Consider the following 26,102-nt stretch of genomic DNA (forward strand, 5'->3'; position numbering starts at 1 on the left):
TCCCTAAAACCTCTTCATACTAAGGTATATTAATATTGTTAAATCTAACTGCTCACAGAATGATATTAAACAGCATTCCCATGATACCAAATCTTTATGATCTCTTCATAACAGAGGCTCTTGTGTTGAGATGATAGGCAATGTAAAGAATTAACTAACCCTTTACTCAAAATTTAAATTTTAACTAAAGAAATGCAGGATCAGGATCTACTGGCCTAATTAAAATGACCTCCATTTCCTCATGGGTTTCATATAGTACACAGCATATAACTAAACACTGGATTGAGCAGGCTTCTGTAGTGTGATAAGTCAAGATTCCATTTTAATCTTTTACACCAAGATATCCTCAGTCCAGTAAAATCGGCTGGGGCCCCAAAAAAGGCAGCAGCTTCAGAGCCAGCATCTGATGAATACTATTTGCATATTATAAGTCAGAGAAAGGTTTGGTGCTAAATATAATATGCAACCAGTCACCTCACACGATAGCACTAGAGTGATGAATGATGCAGAAAACTGCACGGAGCAGGGATGGCCATGAAAGCTGGGGCAGCTGCAGCCTGCAGAGGGCCAGCGCCACAGGCTTCTGGACCATGGTTTCAACAGTCAAAATCACTCTTCATGTTTCAGTGAGGGGCCAGCAGATGCCCAGGTTTTATTCAAAGGGATGTGCCAAAGAAGATGCTATCTTGCCTGTCACTCAGCTCCCTCAGGAATATACATGGCAGCGGACGGTTGTGGTCAGCAAAGACTGTAAAGGAAAATGGGTCTGAAATTTGAATTCTTCATTAACAAAACTTAAAGCTGTATAGACAATGTGGAAGTATGTCCAGAAAATTAAATGTATAGTAGTATAAAAATGTTCTTTTTGTTTGAAGAAAACGATACCATAGATAATCTAAGGACATAAAGGATTTTCCTGAGGACCCCGCACTATACTATTGAAGTATAGGAGTGTAATCCTGGTTAAGGATCTGAACCCCTAAGAGGCTTTAAGACTTTAAAATGTCACATTCCTAGGCTTCACACCCAGAGGGCGATTCTGATTCCACAGGTTTGAAGTGAGACCACGGAAACATAAATTTTTACACAAAAGCCCCAGGAGACTGTGATGTAGCCTGGCAAGCACTCGAGTGAGTTAGTTTGAGAACTACCACAGAGGGAACACAAAAAGGATGTTGCTCTTAAGTTCGAACATGACATTAAACTGAATTCCATCTCAGCAATAAGGTGGACTAAATAGTCTTTAAAAAATCCCCCCCCCCAAAAAAAAAAAAAAAATTCCCCCTACTATAAAAACAAAACACCTAAATAAAATGTTAAAAAAAAATTTCAAATATATGACTGAGCTTTCAAGAAGATAGATGTAATTGTCAGCGGCTAAAGGCAGGATGGGAGCACAAACCTTGAGTGTTTAAGGGACTACTAAGGGTAGCAGTCACCTGAGAGCATCTGCAGGTCCGCAGGGACACAGAGCTGTGGTTTGAATGACTTACAGGGAACAGAGGATACAACAACCAAGGCCTCCGTAAGGTAGGAAGCCATTTCAGAGATCCTAGGTAAAGCCAGAGCTGCCTAAGGCTACACCTGTAGTGAAGGTGAACTCGAAAGCAATGCACCCTGCAAAGGGAAAACAGCAAGGACATCGTCCCGAGGATTCTAAACCACAAAGTCAGCCCTCACACCTCTGAGGCCCTAATTATACTTCTTATGTCATACAAGATACACCAACTTGAGAACTATGTTTTAAGTGGTTTAAAGAGTTGATTTTACTACATGAAATTGTAGAAAATACATACTAATCTATGATGACAGAAAATATCAGAGGTTTCCTGGGAATGTGGGAAGGTGGGCAGGAAGAAGAGGAAAGGACTACAAAGAAGTAGGAGAACATGTGGGGGGTGGGTGACAGATATGCTTCTTATCTTGATTGTAGTAATGGTTTCATGGACATATACACACGTACATATGTCAAGACTTGTCAAATTGTACACTTTAAATATGTGTGGTATATTCTATGTAAATAATACGTCAACAAAGCTGTAAAAAAGAAATTCGATGAATAAGTTAAAGAGCAGGTAAGACACAGGTGAGGTGAGAATTAGCAACCTGAAAGATCTAAAAGAAATTACGAGAAACTAGAAGACTGAAGCAAAGATAGATAAAAATGAAAAGTATAAAAAAGGAGTTAAGAGATACAGAAAATAGAATAGTAAGGTCTAAAATACATTTAATTGAATTTCCCAAAGAAGTTAATAAAGAGAATGGGGAGAGGTGATATATGATGAGCTAATTGCTAAGCATTTTTTAGAACTGATAAAAGATATCCATTTTCAGATTCAGGAAACACAAAAAATTTCAAGTCAATTAAGTAAAATTAAGCCCACACCATGATACATTACACTTAAACTGAAGAATAAGAGGACTTTAAAAGTAGCCAGAAAGTAAAGATAGATTACTTACAAAGGAAAAACAACTATACCAACAGGTGTTTTCTCACTGGAAACAACAGAAAACAGTAGAATAACATGTTGGGAGTAAATACAATCAAAATAGAATTACATATCTAGCAAAATTATCTTTTAAGATTAACGGAAAAATAAAGACACTTAAAAACTGAAAGAATTTATTAGCAACAAATACTCACTAAAGGAACTTTTCACAAGTTGTGTTTTTTTAGAAGACGTGTTTTTGGAAGAAGGAAGATGATCCTTTAAAGAAGACTTGAAATGCTAGAAAGAATGGTAAGTAAATAAAATTAATTCAATTTGGGGGGAAGTTGTTTAAAATAATAATGTCTTATGTGTGTATGTGTGTTTTAAGGATAAAACTTTAATATTAGACAATAACATGGTTGGGGGTTATGTGACTGGACTAAAGGACAGCAGAGTGTGAATAACACTAGAATTTAAGGTAAATATGCATGCTAGAAGTTATGCAGCAACCATCTAAAAGATGTAGATTTAGAATGGTAAAACCCACCATTCTGAAAGAGTAGAAATAGAGGATAGAATTTCTAGAGGGGGAGGAAATGTAAAAAACAAAAACACCACAACCAATCCAAAAGAAGATACAAAAGAAAGAATAAAGAAAGATGGGACAAATCACAAAATATGGTAGAAACAAATCCAAATAAATCAACAATCATAAAATGACAATGTAAACAAACTAAACTTTCCAGTTACAAAGACAACGATTTCCAGATTGGTTTTAAAAATACATAATCCAGCTATATAAACCATATGAACACACGAAGAGTTGAAAATAACTGTATGAAAAATGTACTAAGCAAAAAGTAGCCTAAAGAAAGCTGGTATAGCTATATTAATATCAGACACAATAGATTTAAAGCAAAAAGAATTCGTTTTTCAGATTAGGTGGGTCATTACATAATGACCAAAAATTCATTTTTCCAGGAAGATAATTGGTGTGCACCAAAATAACACAGCTTCAAAGTATATAAAATTCTGAGAAAGAAAATGATAATCTCCTCAATGATCACAAAATCTATAGTAGAGATGTCCTAGGAAAGAAGCCTCTTATAAAGGAGGGTGGTCTCTGGGTCAAAGTTATGATGCGGAAGGTCTCTGAAGGAATGATGGATCCTCTACTGAACCCTGGGAGCTTTAGGTGAGAAATTATTAGATGGTTTCAGTTTTTCATGATTTCTATGTAACTGTACATCACTGTTACCCATTCAGTCAACACTAAGTTCTTTCTGGGCATATGCGTACCTTACCTAATTTATGTAATTCTTTAAGAACTAGATACAAGTTATTACTGTACTTCCTAGAAGAAGTGATCTGGAAAACACAGGTTGAAACTCTTTTTTTGTTTCAGGGATAGATGACCTATAACATGTATGGAAATAATAGAAGGAATTAGGAAAAATTAACCTAAGAACCATTTGAATACAGATATTTAGCTTTCCTTCTATTTGTCTTTCTGTCACCAGAAGCTTTAAAATAATAAAGAAAAAAATGTGAAGGCAAGCTTCTTATACATATATACTAAGACTAAAGGAGGAGGATGTGCACAGGCCAGACCCATCTCTAGAACTGCCAGCAGACAGGAAATATGAAACCTAGTGAATGAATACATGTCACAGACATGCAAACAGGAAAGCAGGCCTCAGAAAATCTCCATCAAGCTTCAAGAGCAGGATGTGAAAAACCACTGCAACAAGCCAAAGGCCTCCACAGCTGAAATGACACAGTAAACCTACACCTCAGCTAATAAGTGTCCAGCTAATGAAAGATGACCACAGTGCTCAGTTTCAGCCTCAATGCAAAAAAAAAAAAGAAACAAAAAAGCAGTAACTAAAACTGAAAGGTATCCCTTACTTTTTGATTATTTATAAAATGAAAAATCAGAAATAAAATATTTAATTCAGTAGGGCTCAGGAACTAATTCAGTTCAAGTCACCTAGTCCCTTACCCCTGGCAGGGTAACCCAAGCAAACTTCTCATGGAACGCAGGGAACTTCCCCCATGAGGCCTGCCTTCCTACCAGCACCCTACCCAGTTCCCCAGAATGGTTTTCTCCTGAATCCTATTCACTGTGGGCCCTAATCTGTAACAGCTGCTAACCGGCTAATGCCGCTAACTTTCACCCTGTATCTCTCCAGTAGATCTGCGTGGCTAATGCAGGAATTTCAGAGACAATGCTTTAATTCAGTGTTTATTTTAACCAAAGGGAAGCCCAGTACAGAAACAGTCTAAAATTGAAATCTTCTGATTTGAGTTGGAAAGCTCAAGAATTCCCAGGGCTCTACAAAGCCCAGCTGGAGAACTACGGCTCTTTCAATAAAATATCAACTGCAATGAATTAAAATGTCTGGAATACTTAAGTCCATGAGTTCATAATATTAGAAAAAAAAAAATTAAAACCCTCACTGATAACCTTTGGAGGATGGTAGGAGGTCAATTTATTATTTTCGAAGCTGCCTCTTCCATACAAACTATAACTCAGGATAACTGAACCGCTGATGAAAGGAAATTCTTTCACAAAAATTTTCTGGGTAATTAATGAGAGAAATGACAGAATTAAAACAGCAACATTTTGCAGCTCCTAATGAAAAAATGGATCTAAGCAATGATCACGAATGGCCTTTAACATCACAGTGACAACCAAATGCTGTGTGTCTCTTGACAACAGTAAACAACACTTCCTATAAAGTACTCATGCCAAAAGAAAAAACAAAAAAAACCCTGAATCTGATCAAGGCTTCCTCTCTAATTGCCAGTTTTATAGGACATATGGAAGGTAGAGGAACATGTTAAACACCACCATAAGGATGAAAACAGCAAATCTAGAATGTGGGAAACTACAAGACAAAAGAGAACGGTTTTCTTCAACAAACAGACTGCCAAGACAGAAAGAGAAACCTATAGATTAAAATCATCTCAACATATTACAATGTATGGACTTTATCTGGATCCCATTTCAACAAACTGTAAATTAAAAAGAAATTTATAAGACATTTGAGGAAATGTGAACATTGAGGAAATATTTAATGATGTTAAGGAATTACTAATTTTTAGATATGAGAATGGTATTATAGTTACGTTTTTAAAAAAACCTTATCTATAGAGATACGTATCAAAATATATATAAAATGATCAGATGACAAGAATTTGTTAAAATGTAATCTGGTGATGAGGTAGGGTTTGATGAAACAGGACTGGCAGGGAATTGAAAACCATTGAAGCTGGGTGACAGACCATGGGGGTTCATTATACTATTCTCTCTACCTTTGTAGGTTTCCATAAAAAAGATTTAAAAAGATGCAAAATAAGGGGGGAACATAACCAACTGTGTTGTATGGACCTTATGTGCATAACCATTAAAAAAAATTTACCAGAGTATCAGGGAAATTTGAACACTGACTTGATATTTCATATTTAAATGATTATTAATATTTTAGATGTGATAACAGTATTAAAAATATCCTTATCTTTTAGAGGTATATACTGAAATATTTATGGGTAAAATGATATACTGTCTGGGATCTGCCTCAAAATCATCCAAAGGATCAGGATGGGGAAATAAGCAGAAGTAGAGATGAAGATTGGCCAGGAGCTGATAATTGTTGAAGCCAGGTGATGGGTAAAGAAGATTCCTCATACCATTCACTCTACTTTTGTATGTTTTACATTTTCCATTATAAAACATTAAAAAATAATAATAATAACCTACAGTGCTATAAGTCAGAATAATGGTTACTTTTGAAGAGGGTAATGGGAGCCACAATAAGGGCTTCTGGAGTAGTAGGAACATTCTATTACACAGGTTTGTTTACTTTGTGATAATTCATCAATCTGTACATTATGATTTGCGCACTTTTCAGTATATTATACTGCAATCAAAAATATTTTTTAAAAGGAAGAGATCCACTACTTCAATGCAAGAGAAGACACTAAGGTAGAATTACAGGTACTACAGCAATCACTAAGAAAGTTTAGTGAGCAGAAAGGCAAGAGGATACTGTATGGCCCTAAGCAAATGCTGGGATCTGGTCTCATTTTTCCCATCTCTTAAGGGAAATAGCAGCTGCCTCGGCCGCTGTTGTGGAGCATTAAACGGAACAGTGTGTGTGAAAGTGCTTAGCACAGACCCAGGGCACACTGCTAGCAGTGAACAAAAGCTGTCTTGACTTTTATGTCAGAGGACGCAGCCTGCATTCATGGCCTGCTTGCCCTCTAGACTGCAACGTACGTATACTGCACTCGTGGTGTTCATCTAGACCTCCGTAGTAATAAATTACTCTCAGACGGGGAGTTGGGTAGATACCCATCAGCCCTCCCCCAAGGCTCTAACAGAAAACCGCTAATGAGACTGAACAGAGGAGGCACCGCAGCTGCACGACCATCCGAGAGAACCCAGCAGGTCTCCTCCGCAGTATTCGGCATGGAGGCAAAACCACTTCAGACCAGGGAAGCCCACGCCCAGGCACCGTCCCTCCAGAGCCGCGATCCACTCCGCCCCACTCCACGCCCTCCAATGGGGACGCGCGGAGTAAAAGCCTCATATCGCCCCCTCCTCCCTCCCCCAATCAGCAAGCCCGCACCAGATCACAGCGCCCAATCACATTGCTCCACATGCCGAGGGCAGCCCTCCGCGCACGCGCGCATAGGGAGGCTTCCCAAGGCCAGCGCCCAAACGCCGGGCTCCACGGGCTGCGCGCGTCTCCGCAGAGGCCACACTGCCACCTACTGCCCGATCATCGGCATGTAGCCCCAGGCGTACTACCTGATTCTCCGGGCCCATAGCCCAGACCGAAGGCTCAGATAAGAATTAGGGAAAACATGCAGTAATATCACGTATGAACGCAAGTTTTAATTACATTCTCTTACACAGCAGAAAAAAAATATTGTCTCTAACAGCCTCTTTTTCTTGCAAGCAGTTTGAGTTTCAAAACCTCATCTCACCTCACAATCTAATGTTTTATATAGGAGTAAAATCAAGGGGCCTAGGGACTTGTTCCTTTCACATATTTCTGGAGCACCTACTATATGTCAGGGTATTACCTGGGGCGGGCATTATCATCCCTAATTTATAGGTATAGGAACCGAGTTAAGGGACATAGTTTCTGAAAGCTGGCAGAGCTGGGGTTCACAGCCAGCTGTCTTCCCCTCCAAGTGCAGACTCTTCACCACATCACACTGCATAATGAAGGTACAAAGTGCTGTAAGAATACAGGATGAGGAAAAATCAACTGACTCGATAGGGACTCAGGATGTACAGAGAGGATCATTGGCAGGGTGGTATTCAGTACATGGTAGCGGGTACGTACTGCTTTTCTAAGTGCATTAATCTTAACAGAGAGGAGACAGTTACCTCCACGTGATATTTATTCACTGCAGACTATAAATGCTCATTCTTTGGCAAACAGCATCTGCTCACCCAGGAATCCATGACAGTTTTCCCTAGGTTTGTCTCCGAATAACAGAGATGACCCATACCAAGGCACCAAATATAATGGTCTTGTTTCCTAATTTTCCCTTCATACCTAGGAAAGTGTTGACAATAGCTTATATGAAATTCTTCGTTCTCGTTTCTGCACTTCCATAACGCTTTTCTTATAATTCACACATGGCACATCAGAACAAGCTCTGCAATATCATTAACTGAGCCCATTGTGCTTTCATCACTAGAACAGTGGTTCCCAAAAGGAGTACCAAAAGGCCCTCAAGGGCATTTTAGAATATATAGGGGTATCTTTCTGACTGTCTCAATGACTGCAGGGCATTACTGGCACTTGGTAGAAGACAGGAAAATTACATAACTTGCAATGCCTAGACTGATTGACACATCAAAACACTGTCCCTGTTGAGAGCCAGTGTTTTCAGTATGGAAGGGAGATACAAATATGAACTAGAGGAAGGCAAGGAAGAACTCTGTAGAGATGAACTGGAATTGCAGGTTTCAGAATGATTTTTTCATAATTTGTAAACTATGTACATGTAAGCTTATATGCATGTATGTGCACATATGTATGTTTATGTGTACATGTATACATATTTTTCCTAGCTCTGTCCACTGAATGGGCAAAGAAGCAAAAATTCCATGGTAGTTGGGGCTTCCCTGGTGGTGCAGTGGTTGGGGGTCCGCCTGCCAATGCAGGGGACGTGGGTTCGGGCCCTGGTCTGGGAAGATCCCACATGCCACGGAGCAACTGGGCCCGTGCGCCATAGCTGCTGGGCCTGTGCTCTGGAGCCTGTGGGCCACAACTGCTGAGCCCATGTGCCGCAACTACAGAAGCCCGTGCGCCTACAGCCCGTGCTCTGCAACGAGAGAGGCCACTGCGATGGGGGGCCCACGCACTGCAGCGAGGAGTGGCCCCCGCTCTCCGCAACTAGAGAAAGCCCGCGCACAGCAACAAACACCCAACACAGCCAAAAATAAATAAATAAAATAATTGAAAAAAAAAAAAATTCCATAGCAGCAAGGGGGACACCTAGTGCACAGATCTTGGTTTCTAATACCACTCACTCCCTAGTAAAAGGAACCAGTGCTCCTTGGAGAAATTCAGTTGACCCCTGAACAAAATAGGCTTGAACTGTGCAGGTCTACTTATACATGAATTTCTTTCACTAAATGCATACTACAGGATTACATGCATGATCCGCAGTTGGTTGAATCGTGGATGGAACCTTGGCTAGGAAGAAACCACTTATACGGAGGACCAACTATACGTTATATGTGGATTTTTGACTGCGTTGAGGGTGGGCTCCTTTAACCCCCATTGTTTAAGGGCTAACTGTAATTGATTTCAGGGCTAGAGCAAGAAAGGTACAAGATGGAACACCGGGAGCCAGCCTGAAAGTGCTTCTACTAGCCAAATTTCAGAGAACTGGACTACCAAAATAACTAAGATGGTAATGAATCATTAAAAGAAAAAAAAAAAAAAAGAATCCATAAGATCATACTGATAATAAACAGAGAAAGAAATGGGAGAAAAAGGGTTCTTGCTTACAGTAAATACTGAGTAATAATTAGTAAATGTGGAGGTATTAATGAATTTGGAAAACCATCATTTTGCAACCATCATAGTAAAGATTGATTCTGCAGATAAAACAGTCAGGCTGCACGGTAACTAACTATATGATAAAAATGAACAGAAAACAAGAAAGAAAATAATTGTTTACATAATTCAAGGAGACTAACTGTGAAGGCAAAAATGAAATAGAAATTTGCAGAAAAGAAAAAATGATTTTGCCACATGTGAAACAATAGTCTAATTCTTTTTAAGGCTTAAATATGTACTTATCTGAATTGGATTATCATAAAAGCATCATTTCACATATACCTCATATGAATATATGATGACAAACATGGAGTGACTGGAAATGACACATATAACAGCCCGATAAATACCTACCAAGGTGACAATCTTCTTTTTCTCTTGCTTCCCATTTGTGGCTGTCCACATATGCTGCAGAAAGCAGGCATCTTTTACCTGAGGAAAAAGACAATTATTTCAACAGGCATGGTTTCACAACAGGTTCAGTTTATACATCTGTTTTATTACACATATCTTTGCCATATTTTCCATTTACTAGATTATTTAAAGATCTATTACGAAACTGTAACCAATATTACACAGTTTACAATTCAGTTCATGACAACATGCATTCAACCTCTAACAAGCAGAAGATGCAGAAAGCCTGTTAAAATTTCTACCACAACGTTATGAGTAAAAATGTTGCTAATTTTGTTCCTGTTACTTTAGGACTAGGAGCCATTTGCTTCCACTAATGTAGAGCCTAGATGAGCCTTAAAACTCCTTCTTAGAACCCAAAATATTTGCTGAACAGTTGGTTAACTCACTAAAAGACTGCTTTATCATCATTAGTTAGTCCTAAAAAATTTCCATCTGACTTGGATCAGCATATTTACCCTTATTTCACATAAAGCAAAGAGTAACATCTTACCCAGTAACACAGCACCCTAGTGGTAAATAACAGAAACCTAATAAGCCAAATCTGGTGTAACCCACAAGATGACACCTGTCACGATGACTGGCATATAGCAATGCTCAATAAACATGAGCTCAAGGAATTAATGAGAAAGAATGAATGGCAACCTAAAATTAAAACCTTTTGAGCTTCGAAGACACCATCAAGAAAGTGAAAGAATAACTCAGAATGGGAGGAAATATTTCCAAAGCATTTATCTGATCAGGGACTTGTACCCAGAATACATAAATAACTCTTACAACTCAAAATTTAAATAGACAACCCAGCAGAAAAATGGGCAAAGGATTTAACAGACATTTCTAAAAAAAAGAAAACACACAGATACATACATACACATAAATACACACACACACACATATGGCCAACAAGTGCATGGAAAGATGTTTAATATCATTTCCCATTAAGGAAATGCAAAATATATTTAAATACAACATCACACCCACTTAGGATGGCTATAATCAAAACGGCAGATAATAACAGCTGTTGATAAGGTGTAGAGAAACTAGAAACCTCATGTATTGCTGGTGAGAATGTAAAATGGTGCAGCCACATTGGAAAAGTTCAGCAGTTCTGCAAAATGTTAACATGGAGTTACCAGGTAACCCGGCAATTCCACTCCTAGGGATGTACCCAAGAGAAATGAAATCATGTCCACCTAAAAAACTGTATATAAATGTTTGTAGCAATATTATTCATAATAGCCAAAAGGAAAAATGCAAATATCCATCAATTTATGAATGGCTAAACAAAATAGTATATTCTTATAAAGGAATATTATTCAGCAGTAAAAAGAAATTAAGTACTGATACATGCTACAACATGGATGAACCTCAAAAATATTATGCTAAGGAAAAAGAAGCCAGTCACAAAAGACTAAGTATTACATAATTTCATTTATATGAAATGTCCACAATCAGCAAATCTAGAGACAGAAAGCAGCTTATTGGTTGCCTAGATCTGGAGGGTAGACAGGCAGAAAAACCTGGGTGGAAATGGGAAGTGACTGCTAATGAGTAAGGGGGTTTTTTGAAGTGATGAAAATGTCCTAAATTGATTGTGGTGATGGCTGCTGCACAACCCTGTGTATATACAAAAAAAAAAATTCAACATGAAACTGACTACCTTAAATGGGTGAATTGTATGTGAACTAAATCTAAATAAAGCTGTTTAAAAAAATTGAAAAGGAATGCATGGCAGACAATTACCTGAAGGCCATAGCAGACCATAAACCAAACACAACTAGAAGGCATGGGAGCTGATTAAACACAGTATTTGCATGCTATTGTTATTCTCTATCCATCTCCCAACTAAAACAAATATAAACACGTCTGTGTGTGTTTATACACAAGACCAGTCCCTCCCTTGCCTTCAGCAGAGGTTGGGTCAGACCTTTACTAGAATAATATGTCTAAATTTGAAGTCTAAAGTTTAAGCAATGAAGCAATAATATTAAAAGCTGCCAAAGACTGCCTCAAAGGGGAACTAAGATATTTCTTAAAAATAGTAACTATTAAAAAGCGCCTACATTTCAAATGGATTATTTTTAAAAAAATGATTAGATGTTTGGAACTTAGAATACATTTTTCATACAAAAGATGTTATAAATTGTCAGTTACATTCCTAGATCTGTCAAGAAGGATGAACAAAATGCAATGGCATTGATGGCATTACATTAGGTGTGTAGCTGCACATCAGGTCAGGAGTGAGCAGACCTGAGATTTAGTTTGAGTTTTACCAGCTGGTAGAAAACGTCAGACCCTGCAGTTGTAAGTGAAGGAACTGGCCGGGTGATACTTAAGGTCTCTGCATGCTCTAACAGTCTGACATAGAACCAAAACAATCAGTTCAGATAACCCATTCATAATTTACTGCAGCATTTCTATGCAAACTGAATTCCAATTTCTAAAACCACGCAGATCTCTCCTTTCTGTGGGAAACAAGGGCAGCCCTTTTCTACGTGAGCATGAGCTCAGGAGAGGGCTGTTAACCTATATACTCCAGGATACCAGTGACTTAAATATTCTCTATTTGTTGTTATTACATTCTCTTACTTATTCTCTATTTCTTCTCCTAGCATATGTTTTATTCTAGCATAAGAAATCAGCCCTCTTTGCTCTAAAGTCAGAAAAGACAATTATCTAGAATTATGTTCATGAGTTTTGAACTGGGAGACAAAAAGCAGAGGAGGTGATGGTGGGGAAAGACAAGAGTGCCAGAATGCTGTGTGCAGTTGTTCAAGGGCATCACATGACCGAAAACAAAATTAGAACTGGTAAATTTACAAAAGATAAGCCCAGTAACTTTCATATATATATGAACTTTTAAATGTTTGCTTTATAAGAAAGTAACCAGTAATCATTTTCCATCTCCACTGAGGATACAATGAAAGGAAATAGGTATAAGGGTAAAGAATTTAAATTTGGCAAGTGGAAAATCTTCCTAACAGAAACCAATGACAAACATAGGAATGAGTTACCAAGTGGGGTAGGCAGAATAATGTCCCCCCCCAAAAGATGTCCATGTCCTAGTCCCCAGAACCTGTGAATATTAGGGTACATGAGAAAGGGGGATTAAGGTGACAGATGGAATTAAGATCAGCACATCAGCTTATCTTAAAGTGAGAAGACTGTCCTGGGTTGTCCAGGTGGGCTCAGGGTTTGTTTGTTTGTTTGGCCACACTGCACGGCATGTGGGATCTTAGTTCCCTAACCAGGGATCAAACCCGAGCCCCCTGCACTGGAAGAGCAGAGTCTTAACGACTGGACTGCCAGGGAAGTCCAGGTGGGCTCAATATAATCACAGGTCCTTAAAAAGTGGAAGAGGGAGACAGGTTGTTAGTGTGATGCATGAAAGACAGAGTTATATAAGAAGGACCTGACTTGCCACTGCTCGCTTTGAAGATGTTTGAGAAAGGGACCATGAGCCAAAGAATGCAGGTGGTCTCTAGAAGATGGAAAAGGCTAGGGAAACAGATTCACCCCTACAGATTCCTAAAGGGAATACACCCCTTTCAACACCTTGATTTTAGCACAAAAAGACTCTGTATCAGACTTCTGACCTATAGAATAGTAAGGTAATAAATCTACATTGTTTTAAGCCACCAAATTTGTGGTAATTTGTTACAGCAGCAATAGGAAATTACTACACCTTCAGATAGACATTCCATTATCTGTAAACCTTTTAAAGTAGGATATTCATCTTTCTGAGACACTTTTAAATGACATCATTTAAAGTTTTTCCCATCTCTGTATGGTAGTTGAGGGGTCTGTATATTAACGTTAAAACCAAAGAATTTCTATGAAGCCAGACAGGACATTAAGTGGACAATGGCAAAATGGAAAATCTAGATCACCTTCTCAAACCTTAATGTGCATATGAATCTTGATAAAGTGCAGATTCTGATCAGTAGGTCTGGGGTGGGAACAGAGATTCTGCATTTCTAAAAGTTCCCAGGTAACGATGATGATGTTGACCCTCAGATAACATTGAAGTAACAAGGGGATAGGATGTTATCAGCCTGACAAGTTTAGATCTCTGAGCCCGTTTAATCCCACTCTGAATATGCCACCCAAGAGCATATATAAACCCTTCTTGAACCTCCTAACCCTTCAGCCAGTCAACTTTAGGAGCAACAATATTCTAAGATAACTATCCACTAAAAAGCAAATATTTCCCCTGCTTAATTCTGAAAAGATACCTCCATGGACCAGAATTTCAAAGTTTAGTAAATACTTATTAATTAAAAACGTACTTATTTTATAGTTAATTTGGCCTTTGGCAAAACGTCTCCAAACATGTTTTCCATCCAAAGGGAAGCAGTGTGATTGTGAACACAGATAGGCTTTAGAGTCAAAAAGTCTAAGTGTGAATCCTAGCCTTGCTGTAAAAAATTTTATAAAAATGTGGGCAAGTTACACCAGGTCTCCGAGCCTCTTTCTTCATATGTAAAACAGGGAAATACTGTACCATAATTTAAATAAGGGCATATATTAAGTACCTAGCCTAATGTCCACTATGTAGTAAGTGCCCAAAAAGTTTCCCTCTCTAGCCTCTTCATATACTGAAGTCACTTTTTTGGTTCATCTCAATAAATCTTTCTTTCACCCTCCTGATCACTTTAGTTGCCCTTATCCATTATGTTGTAGGGAGAATCAGTGGAAGCACCGAAGTATTCCAAATACTGATTTGTCCTGAGTTTGTACAAATTTTTTCCTCTTTTATCTGGTAATGGTTCAAGATGTTTTGATGATTTAAAGCTCCTTATCAGCATTCTCAAACCCCCAGTGGTCCATAATGTACTATCCTACATACTTATATCACTTGCCTTATACCCTTCAGTTCCTGATTTCAAGACTCCTTTCATCTGTGGTCTAACCCCGTGCTTGTGCAATATAACTTTCTGTAATGAAGGAGATGTTCCATTCTGAACTGTTCAATACAGTAGCCACTAGCTACAGGTGTCTACTGAGCACTTAAAATGTAGCTAATGTGACTAAAGAACAGAATTTTTAAATTTAAACTAATTTAAATAGCCATGTGTAGCTCCCGGCTACTACAATGGAACAGCACAGGTGTAACCTATCATGAGCTCACCATTTCAAACTACGATCAAAATGCTAACTGGAAATTCTCTCAATTCACCTGTATCTAATTTCCATTCCCTTGTTAGTATGACTGCCCCAGAATATCCTAAGCAACTATGATACTTTCCCTGATAGACAATCCAAGGTCTTGTTTAAATTGAAAAGCATTTACTAACAACCATAAGTAAACAAGCTAGTAAATAGCTACGACAGTTAATTCTTACTGAGGTGCCAAGTACTGTGCAGACCACTTTACCTAATGTGTGGCATGAAACATTTTCATTAGCTAGGTCAATCAGTTAATTCTCAGAAAACTTCTGGTGGCCAACTATAAGGTTTCACGTTGATATTTAAAGGCGTGTGGGCAAAACTGTATGTGTTGCTTTTTAACAGGGGCTAGAGGAGGTATGCTGGAAAGAGGAGATAATAGGCATTGGAAAAATCAATTGTGATTACTGTATTTTAATCATATAATCAGATACATCTGTCAGGATTTAGCTTCTGTAAATTAAAAAAGTTTTTCCCAATGTCTTCATCAGCAGGTCCTTTAAACAGGCTTTGAGCGAGCCGTCATTCATTCGGATATCAAAGTACTTTAAAAGTAACTATTAGCATTTATTGTCTGAACGGAAAACTTGGGCAAAGAAAGGTCAATCAAAAGTTGCGCCCAAGGTCATCAGGCAAACTGAGATTAGTACTGAGAAATTCCTTCACCAAGTGAAAACCAAGGGTCTGGCCACACGTCAGGTGTTGAGGAGAACGTTTATGACGCCCCTCTAAGGAAACTCAACAGGGAGAGAAATTTCATAGCGCCAGAGGGAACACATTTGGGCTTTTCACGGGCAGCAAAGAGAGGACCACCCTCACGTACAAACCCGGCAAAACATACGCAAAAGCTCTCATGCCAGGACTTCCTCTGCTCTTCACACCTTTGGATAGGCAGACACTATTATTTTAGGGAAGGAGATGGGTCATAAACCTTACCTCCCCTCTCTGTGCTACCAAACACCTCCAGGGGTTTCGCTAACAACTAGATCCCAGAAGCATTTCCTCTCCCCTTAAAAGCCCACTGTTCCCTTTACTCAAGGAACAGAGTTCTCAGGGGCCTAATGAGGCAACCCCACGAAGGTAGCAGCCACCAACCTGTCAGGGAGAGCTGAGGCAGCGACACTTTCCGCGCCCAGACGATCCCGCGCCGCACCACGTGGGCCGCCATCTTGGAGCATACCACAGGGCTGGCCGGTCGGGGGACTGCGGGCGGAGCAAGGGTGGGCACAGCCCACGCCCCCTCCGCCCCCCCCCCCGGCTCTCGTAGTTGGTGCGGTCCGGGACAGTATGGCGGCAGCCTTTCGGCCCGCGAAGCAAGTCCTAGCGCTGCAGGCGCTGCGGAGTTTGGTGTATCCAGGGTTGGGAGGCTCGGGCTCCACCTGCAGCCGCTGCCCTCTCGGAGGTATCCGCGGCCTCGGGCCGTGAAGGAGGGGAGGGATGGGACAGAAGGGAGCTTTACACCTCAGCGGGCATCTCTTTGGAGAAATAACAGCGCCTCGCTCAGGGGCCTAGAGCAACCGAACATGCACTTACCCTCTGCACGTGGGTACAGTGGTGGCCTCTGCGTGTCGTGGACGCCCGTGTGCCTGGGAATCAAAGGACAGATGGGCTGGGCTCTTGACCTGGGGGCTGTAGTATTACCTCGGATGGAGCTGTGCTGCGCCCCGGGAACACCCCCTCCCCCTTGGGTGTACTGTTCTGCAGAGTTTGGGAGGGTAGGTCAAAGACTCTTATGATTTTGGAGTCCAGCTCTGTAGCGAACAGTCTGAAAGACTCTGAGCAGGTTTCTTTATTTTTAAAATTATCCCTTAATATCTTTATGAAAATGATTAAATTTGAAGATGCTGGTGAGTGATAATAAAATATTTAACACTTTGTGTCAGGCTTTCCTGTAATACATTTTACATACATTCATTCCTTTTCTCCTCACATCACCCAGTGAGAGAGGTACTATTCTTCATTTACAGAGGAGGAAACCGCAAAGCTAAGTAATTTGCCCAAGGTCAGAGGGAACTGGTAGAGGAAGGGTTTGAACACAGGCAGTCCTACTGTAACCCCTTCTCTGGACTGCCTCTCTAGAAATCAGCAATTTTTGTTGTTACATTGTTATTGTAGTACACAGAGCTCTTGTAGTGGACGATTCTTTGGCCAAGCTCCAGTTCATGCACAGCCGAGCATCCTAAAAAAATGATGTTTCCTAAACTCAACATTTCTGCTAAGTTGCGGTCAGTGATTCCTCATGCATTTAGAGGATACCACGAGTCCAAATCTGAGAGGCCATAATGCCTCATTTCACAAATGACAGTCCTGGGAATTCCAATGGTCACACTACAGCTTTTTCCGCTACCCTATATGCTTCTACCTGTTTAAACCAAATCCAGATATACCTGTTTTGCTATCTGTCTTTCAGATCCCAGATTCCTGTCTATCCATCCCCATACCCAGTTAATCACTAGCTCCTTTCACACACACACACAGACAAAACTTGTCTTGTGGAGGATTTGCATTCTTTGGTAGTTTGGACATTTTTTTCCCCACCAGGGTGACTGTTATATTTGTACCTGTCTAGGTGGATTATTTATACTAACCGAAGATAAGATCAGTTATTAGAAAGAGGCAGTCAAGCTCTACACATTATTTGCTAAGTATAAAACAGTCAAAATGATTTTACTTTCTCTTTCTCTGATTTTTAGCTAAAAGATACCTACTTACAGATAATATTGTGAAATTAAAGGACTTTCAGCATAAGAAGGTGGCCGTTGCATGTAATCTTCCTGGCACCAAAGGTAATCAAGTCTATTTCATTACTTCTTTCATTGATCTGTCGTTAAACCTCCCTCTGTCTTTATCCCTATTCAGCCTCTTCTTCAATGACTTTATCTCACAGAAGAAACTGAGATGATTTATTCTTAGTTTCCTAGTCTGCCCTCGCATGCCCCTTTCACCTCACTCTGTTAACTGCAGAGTCTACCGCTCTTCTCTTTTCCCTTCTCCCAGGACCCCAGAGAAATACTAAAACTAGTGCTGCAACCAGTCCTCTAGATTAGTGCCACTCAAAGTGAGGTTCAAGGATTAGCAGCAAGTGAGAGGTGGATAGAAATGGCAAATCTCGGGCCCCAGACGATTTGTCTGCAAAATAAAGTCTGAGAAGAACTGCTCCACATGACTGGCTTTCAGACTTCTTGATGCCACCCTCAGTAAAAAATACAATTTGCATTGCATCTCCAGTATACACATACATATCTATAGATAAATGAGATTCAATGAAACAAAAAATGTATGATGATGCATTTTCATATTTTCTACTGTGTGCTGGAAGAATCAGTAGACTAAAAACAAAGGTTTCTTTAAAAAATCAGCAAAACATTGATAACTGTTGAGGCTGGGTGATGGGCACGTGGGAGGTGATTTTACTGTTCTCTCTACTTTTAGGTATGTTTGAAAATTTTTACTGTAAAAAGCTAAAAACACGGCACCACCACCCTAGGTCCTATTCCTTTTCAGCATCTGAGAAATCTTGTTGCGTTCATTCCCACTTCTCCTGCACGTTGAGTTTTTCCCAGTACTTCAGATTCCTTTATAAACACAGCAAGGCTCTCCTCTTTTTTAATAACAACTCTTTTGTTTGTCCTACTTACTTTTCCAGCTTTCCTCCTTCTCACTGTCAGACGTTTGTGAGCACCTAATGAACACTCCTTGCTTCTCATCTCTCCAGAAAGCAGTCTTCCTTCACTGGTCCGCTATCATGCTGTTGTACAAAACCACCTACAGAACAAGAAGATAAGAGTGACGGAAAATAGATTAATCTCCACTTGAGTAGACTCAATCTAGATTTTACTTCAGTCTTTTCTTCTTACCCCAGGTCGTCTGGAGCTCTGTGAAGTTCGCAGTTAGGGCTTCATGTCACTATCTAGTTGTTATTCCAGTTGTCATAGTCTTTCTAAGGCTGTGACAGTCGTGCATATGTTCTGAAAGGCAATTAATATAATGAGTGCCAATCTACTCCACTGTCAGGTATTTACAAAATCCTGTCCACATCTCATCATTATAAGAACCACAGTGGTACTCTGTTATATACCACATCATGTACAAACTTGCCCCTTCCCTCCAGCTTCCTAGCTCTTCCGTAGTGGATCTCACCCTTTCTAGAACCAGTGCAATTTCCTGTTAATCTAGTCACGGTCTCCCCTCACCACCTTTTCCCCCAGTTCTGTGCTTTTTCTCATGTTGATTCCCATACCGACAGTTCCCCACCCCCTCAGCTTTGCCAACCCTACCCAGCCCCTTCCTTCCTCTCTGGTACCTCTCCACTTCCACCAGACCTGGTCTGTTTCTGCTGCCCTGATTTCTCTCTTCTCCCCTGTTATGTTTATACTGTCACATGTCACCTACTCTGTCATTATTTTCAGGTAGCTTTATATAAATATATCTTGTCTTCTCAAATAGACTCTAAGCTCTTTCAGGGTAAGAACCATACCTTATCCTTCCTTGTGTCTCTGACACAAGGAAGGATACCTCTGACTATAATATACGATAAGCACTTAATTTTGATTGATTTGTTTTAAAATACAAATTACATCTGTTGAAATTTTGGACTTATTAAGTATTAAGAAGTACAAGATGTAAAGACGTCCCATTAAAATCTTTTAGGTTGGAAATTGTTTAGAAATATTTAATAGAATAAATCCTCGTGACAGAGGAATGAAAATAAGAACAATATGTCTATGATCTCCTGGCAGTTACTACATGCTGGGCCCTGTGCTAAGTGCTTTACGTACATTATCTCAGGATGACCCCATGAGGTAGGTATCATGGTCCTCACTTCACACATGAATCATGTCTCAGAGACAGGCCTCCCCAGATCTCCCCATAGCATGCAAGTGGCAGAGCCCAGATTTCAGCCCATGTCTTCCCAACTCTAAAACCTTTAACCATTACACGGTTCTGCAAATAGAGATTGGAGGGTCCATTGCATTAATTCAAACCTAATGGACCTTATTTTCTTGTAAATCAAGAGCAGTGTCTGCCTCAGCTTCCCGATCTTGTGTTTTTAATGTATATTGTGCCATTCCTTTAAGCAGCATTCCTTCGGAGCTCTGGGCCTTGGAACAAATCCTGTAGACTTTCGCAGCTTCTGATACTGAGAACAGCCCTGCCTTCTGGAAAGCAGATGTTTGCTTGGTGGCTGCCTTGCATCTCACCCTACGTTCTGCCAAAAGTACAGTCCCTTCCTAATGCCAAGAAGCAGTGTTTCCTGTTGGTGTTTGTCTCCACAGTTGATCAGATACAAGCCAAGGGACATAGACCGTGATCACCTTGAAATGATTGTTACTAAAAGAGGGTTTGCTGCTGTTTAGAGGACTCTTTTACCCTCTGTGCATTATGCAGTACTGTGGCATGCTTTCTCACAACTGAGTAGAGAGGGACCAGGAGGAATGAAAAAGTGGTAAAATTGAATCAAGTGAAAAAGACGTGAAGTATTCCTGAATCATGTGAGTCATCCATTGTGGGGTGACCACATTTTCCTTTCAGTTTTCCTGCTAGGTGCCCTGCCAATTGATGGTTTGGATATCTTGGTTCCTTTTTTTTTCCTCATGGGTCACCTGTAGATACAGTTCTTTGGGCTAAGCCTCTGGGACGTTAGTTCTCAAACTTTCCTGTGCATAAGCATCACCCAGGTAATCAAAAATGCACATTCTTGTGCTCCTCCTCCCAGAGATTCTGTGTTGGGAAGTCTGGAGTGAGGCCTGGGCCTGTGCCCTGTGACAGATGCGCTGCTTCATACACCGCGTCTGACACTCTGCTCTCAAGACCAACCAGTGCCGGGAGCTGCATGGCCGTGAGCCCCTCTCAGTGGCTCTTTGCATTGTGCCGGGTTCTAGCCTCCCTTTCTCCCTGAGGTCAGCCTCCTGACAGTCGGAGACAGCCTAAGTGATGACCACCACACTGTGCTTTCTTCCAGAAACCTACTTGAGAAACTTGGAAGAGAAGCTGACCCAGAGTAAGCTCATCTTGAAAGAGGAGTTGAGAACCTTACTTCATCTGTGTGAGTCCTGGGACGACGTGGAGCTGGCTAAAAATGTCATTTACAGGTGAGGCATCTCCTTCAAATCCTGCCAGCCTTTGTCTTTTCCTACTCTCTCCTTTTTCCTGAGCCATCTCATCTACCTCCAGGATTTCAGCTCTCACCTCTAAACTGGTGACTTCCCAAACTCTTGTCCAGACGCCTGCCCTGAGCGCCACACATTTACATTCATTCATTCATTCAGCGAACACTTATTGGGTTCCTACTACGTGCCAGGTGCCGAAGATAGAAAAACAGATAATTCATGCCCCAGGAGATCACCAACCTCTTCCCAAGTCCACTTACATGTTCCCAAGGTCTTCACGTTCAACTTACACAGACTTCTTCCTCTTGCCGTGTTTGCTGTCACACTGACCAGTCATTCTTTCCCCCGATCTCATTTGCCCTCCTCCTGCGTCTGCTGCGTGGTGTCTCTCATCCCTAGCCTTCCTCTCTCGGTCCCCATTACCAGTGACTTAGTTCAGGCCTCACGCCTCTCACTTGGATCACTTCAATGGACTCCTAACTAGCCTCCCCGCTACAGGCTTATGCCTGTTACGTTCACTGTCTCTGATCCCTTATCAGACTTCCCCATGACAGAAGGAACTCATATGTAATCACAGTCTGCTGTTAGGAAACCGAGCAAAGGTGTCACTTGGGAGCAGGATGGCACCAAGTCAACAGCTTCCTTTCACCATTCTTTAAAGATACATTTCTATACATGAACCTGCATTTATACTGTACATTTACAGAGAAAAATACGAGGTATTCATATATGGAATACTGGAAGAATACATACCGTAAGTTAACCATGGTTCTTTGAGAATTATACATTATATTTTTTGTTCGTCTAAGTGTATACTTTTCTGATTTCTCAAACTTGTCTATAAGGGATATTATTAATTTTATAATGTGAAAAAATTAATGTTACTTTTGAAAAGGAAAAGAAAAGCAGAATTACGCAAATTTCATTGAAACTTTGAAAAACACGAAAAAGTAGAAAGAAGAAATACTGCATACATCACACAGTTTGCTGTTTCGATTGTCTCTTGCTGCATAACAAACCACACCAGAACTTAATGACTTAAAATGACGACTGATTATTATTTCTCATAACTCTGTTGGTCAGGAACTGAGGCCGGTCTCAGCTGGGCAGTTCTTATTGTTATCAGCCGAAGTCACCTGCACACCTGCAGTCAGCTTTAGTGGGCTGAGCCGGGAGGTCCAAGAAGGCTTCGCTTGCGTTTCTGAAGCCTCGGTGCCCCTGCATGCAGCCCCTCCCCCCGCTGGTAGAATCTCACTGCTCATGAGTCCAGCCTGAGCTGCACTAGCGCACAGCACACGTGGAAGCTGCAGGCCTTGTGGAGCTGCCCAGGATTGGCACGTCTTCACTCCCGTCCCATTCTCTTGGTCGGGGCGAGTTAGCAGCCAGCTCCGATCCACAGGGAGGGGAAAGGATTCCACCTCTGAAAGGACGGAGCCGCATGCACATACAGGGAGGAATGATGGCGGCCAACTTTGGGGCCTGTCTACCACATCCAAGAAACCACTGTTCATATTTTGATATATTTTCTCACTGATTTTTTTTCATGCAAAGATTTTGAGGTTTAGATAGGGTTTATTTTACATAGTTGTAGTTATTACTGTGTATATAAAATGATATTTTCTTGTTTTCTAATTAGCATTGTAGCATAAATGTTTTTGCCTGTTAATACTCTAGGAATCATATTTTAATGGCTATACACTGTTCGATTATAGGTTAGGTATTTTAATTAACTGTGCCCCTATTGTTGAACATCTAAATTATTTCTAATTTTTCACCAGGATAAATAATGCCATGATGAGCAAACTCTATGCATAAAATTTATTCTTTATTTCCTTTTGGGGATCGGAGGCCATGCACCTTTTAAAGCTTGTCGGTACAGACTGCCAGATTATTTTCCAAAAGGGATTATGCTAATTCACAGTCACACTATATCTGCAAACCTAAACCTGCTATTTCAGTTTCATACAGTTGAATCATTTGAGACCCTCTGGCTCGTTTTACTCTCAGTTTTCTTTTTACTACCCAAAGCTATCAGATGTTTACAAGAGTAACAAAACGGTATAACATTCTAAATGCTCCCTCCTTCCACTCTTATTTTTGTCATACACATTCGGAGTATGGCTCGTAATCCCTTTATTGATGCTGATACTTTCTGCCTGGTTGCTGCCCTTTCCCTCTCCTTGTGGACAAGCTGCCGGGGGTGGGGGCGGGGGGGGTAGGGGTTTGGTCCTCCGCCTCACCAACCTGTTCTCTCTCTTCCTGAGACAGGCGGCCCCCCATTGGGGAAAAAGAGCAACGAGCCGGAACAGAAGCTCTTTATTGAGCCAAAAATGGGGAACGACTGAATCTCCTCAGAGTCTTGACCACATGCTGTTGTTTGGTTTATAGAAGGGTTTTAGATCCTCTGACTTGAATGTTTCTTGTCAAGAAGAGGTGATATTAACTACCTCTGTGACTTTCTAGCACTTTTATTAGTGTGAATGTCATTTAAGTTAGGAAAATTTTCATTTTTGTTTTGTTTTTAATCTGGCACACATTTCTCTTGAGATTTACTGAAATACTTTGATTTTTAAAGATGTCCTCCTCAGCGTGCCTTACATTGTATAAGAGGGAGCATATGTGTAAGGCTTACTGTGTGCCAGGAACATCATCTCATTTGATCCTCACAGAAACTCTCTGAGTTGAGTTCTTATCTCCATTTTACAGATGAGGAAACGGAGGCACAGAGTCATTAATTAATTTGCTCATGGTTACACAGTTAGTAAGTCAAACAGCTGGGATTTGAACTGTCATTTTGGAATCAGAGTCTAAAAATCCTTAATCACGACACTATATTACCTTTTAATAACTTAATTATTTCTTCTTTCCTCCAGCTTTATTGAGGTATAATTAACAAATAAAAATTGTATATTTTTAAGGTATACAACTTGATATTTTGATATAATAAGTTAATTCATAACTGTTATAAATGAAGCAATGAATATTTTTTGTAACTTTTATAATTGGATTATGAAATGTATCTTTAAAAGTACACTCATCATTCTTTTTGGCAGTATATATGTTTAAAATAGACTATCCATAATGCTATTATGACTTTCCTCAGTGATTTTAGCAGAAGGTAAAAGAATATTCTGTTCTTTAAAATCAGAGCTTCCTAAAATCTGATTTACATGCAATCATGAGGTACTTGTTTCATTACCAGATTGTCTTCTTGGTGTCTAAAGCAGAAAGAGTTGGTTATTGAAAGGAAATTTATGGGGGCGATTTTCAGTTCTGCAGTTCTAACTGGCAGACTGGCTGCTTGTAGAAATCCCAAGCCACATACATATAAAACATCACTGTCTTTGAAACTAGCCTTTTTCTAAAACTAAAATTTCAAAGCTGCATTTAATTTGTTTGGCTAGGTGATTGTAGTTCACATATACCTTTCCCTTAGCGAAAAAAAACAGAGAAATTGGTCTAAATTGTAAAATGTACCTATTGGTCATTTGCCATCCCATATGGGGATAAAGCCAGACTTGAGGGGGACACAACATCACCCCACTCCTTTCCTTGCTGTTCTCCAGGAGCATGGAAGGAGACAGTCCATTCTGCTGGGCTTACAGATACAAGACCCCTGCTATTCCCTGACATATGCTCACATTCAGTCCTAGCAGGTTGTTGGTAAATTGAGATGATTACAATCTGCATTTTTACTTTCTTTTATTTCAGAGTATGTGGGCCTCTGACGACCTTGTTTGTTTATTTAAATGCCTAGTATACTTCTGCTTGCCAGGATTCTTCTGGTCATCTTTAATTCTGCACTTTCCCCTCCAGACTGTGAGAGGACCTTATTCTTTGCTGTGTCCCCATCACCTAGTAGAGTGCATGCCACGGTCTGTCTTTCCTCAGGTCCCACTGTTTGGCTCATTGAATTATTTTGATTACCAGGTACCATGCAGAGAACAGGAATATCACTTTGGGGGAGTACAAGTTTGGACCACTTTTCATGAGGTTGTGCTACGAGTTGGATCTTGAGGAATCTGCAGTGGAGCTCATCAAAGACCAGGTTACTGTCTCCCAATTGCTTTCCCTGCCATGGTGACTTCCTTGCGCTGAGGATGGGGTGTTTTCAGTGATGTTAGGAAGGGCAGCTCTTCTATACACATTATTCCTGGGTTAGATTTTCAGAGAAAGGCTGCTGGGTTGAGGGAATGAGCTCCTCCCTGGATTTTTAAGGTTTCCTTGGAGTCATTGCCTATGAAGAGGTGTAGGTCTTTTTATACAGAGGTGTGGAAGAGGTGTAAGTACAGATTACAAGGTATCTACCTACCTTGGATGTGTGTCCACCTGGGACTGACATCTTCTCTTTTGAGGAGCTTTTAGTGGGGGATAGTTTGAGGCAGGCTGCCATTTTAAGACTGCCTTTCCTATTCTTCACCTATGCCTCTCTCCTGTTTTCATATCTTTACTTCTGGTTGAAGGCTATGTTGTAAAGTGCTTTTCTGTTTTCAGAATTTCTGCTTTTCACATATTCTGATTTTACTTTCCTAAAAGCAAAAGTAACAATAATTAGTTTTGTAATTATTCATTGAATATTTACCAAGTCCGCAGCATCATGTTAAGCATTATACATGTTTCATTTCATTTGTTTCCCACTACAGCCCTGGCGAGGTGGGTACTATTATTATTTCCATTTTACAGATGAGGAAACGGGGACTCAGAGACATTATAAATTCATCCACGGTCAGAAACATTTATTAAATTTTGGGGCCAGGGCTGGCCCCCTGGGACATTTTAATATTTTTAAGAATCTCCATAACTAAGTTGTCCTTTTGCCTCTTACCTTTTTTCATGTAAAGTGTTGTATCCATGGAGGAACTGTTAACTCTCACCTTGCCCCT

General features: G+C 40.3%; 2 protein-coding genes and 1 long non-coding RNA gene across 6 annotated transcripts in view; 1 reads left to right on the top strand and 2 right to left on the bottom strand.

Annotated features, from left to right (window-relative positions):
- The window catches only part of MRPS27 (mitochondrial ribosomal protein S27), a 99,346-nt gene extending 82,970 nt beyond the window's left edge, over positions 1-16,376 (bottom strand). Inside the window, exons 1-2 of one of the 2 annotated variants that reach the window (XM_068535483.1) lie at positions 16,205-16,376; positions 9,881-9,958 (exon numbers count right to left, since the gene is read on the bottom strand). In XM_068535483.1, the coding sequence (XP_068391584.1) occupies positions 9,881-9,958; positions 16,205-16,277 (151 nt within the window). In that variant the 5' untranslated portion in view covers positions 16,278-16,376. The remainder of the gene's footprint in view (positions 1-9,880; positions 9,959-16,204) is intronic. The other variant, XM_068535482.1, reaches the window with a different exon arrangement.
- PTCD2 (pentatricopeptide repeat domain 2) overlaps positions 16,376-26,102 on the top strand; it is a 32,004-nt gene continuing 22,277 nt past the window's right edge. For all 3 annotated transcript variants that reach the window (XM_068535484.1, XM_068535486.1, XM_068535485.1), the window contains exons 1-4: positions 16,376-16,511; positions 17,803-17,895; positions 21,072-21,201; positions 25,150-25,267. In XM_068535484.1, coding sequence (XP_068391585.1) covers positions 16,397-16,511; positions 17,803-17,895; positions 21,072-21,201; positions 25,150-25,267 — 456 coding nt within the window. In that variant the 5' untranslated portion in view covers positions 16,376-16,396. The remainder of the gene's footprint in view (positions 16,512-17,802; positions 17,896-21,071; positions 21,202-25,149; positions 25,268-26,102) is intronic.
- On the bottom strand, positions 16,611-25,682 carry LOC137759349 (uncharacterized). Its single transcript, XR_011073075.1, has 4 exons — positions 25,532-25,682; positions 18,967-19,077; positions 18,748-18,874; positions 16,611-16,695 (listed from the first exon to the last, which is right to left on the bottom strand). It is a non-coding gene; the product is annotated as an uncharacterized lncRNA (long non-coding RNA).

Source organism: Eschrichtius robustus, chromosome 2, assembly GCF_028021215.1.
Source record: "Eschrichtius robustus isolate mEscRob2 chromosome 2, mEscRob2.pri, whole genome shotgun sequence".
In the NCBI taxonomy this organism is placed as follows: Eukaryota; Metazoa; Chordata; class Mammalia; order Artiodactyla; family Eschrichtiidae; genus Eschrichtius; species Eschrichtius robustus.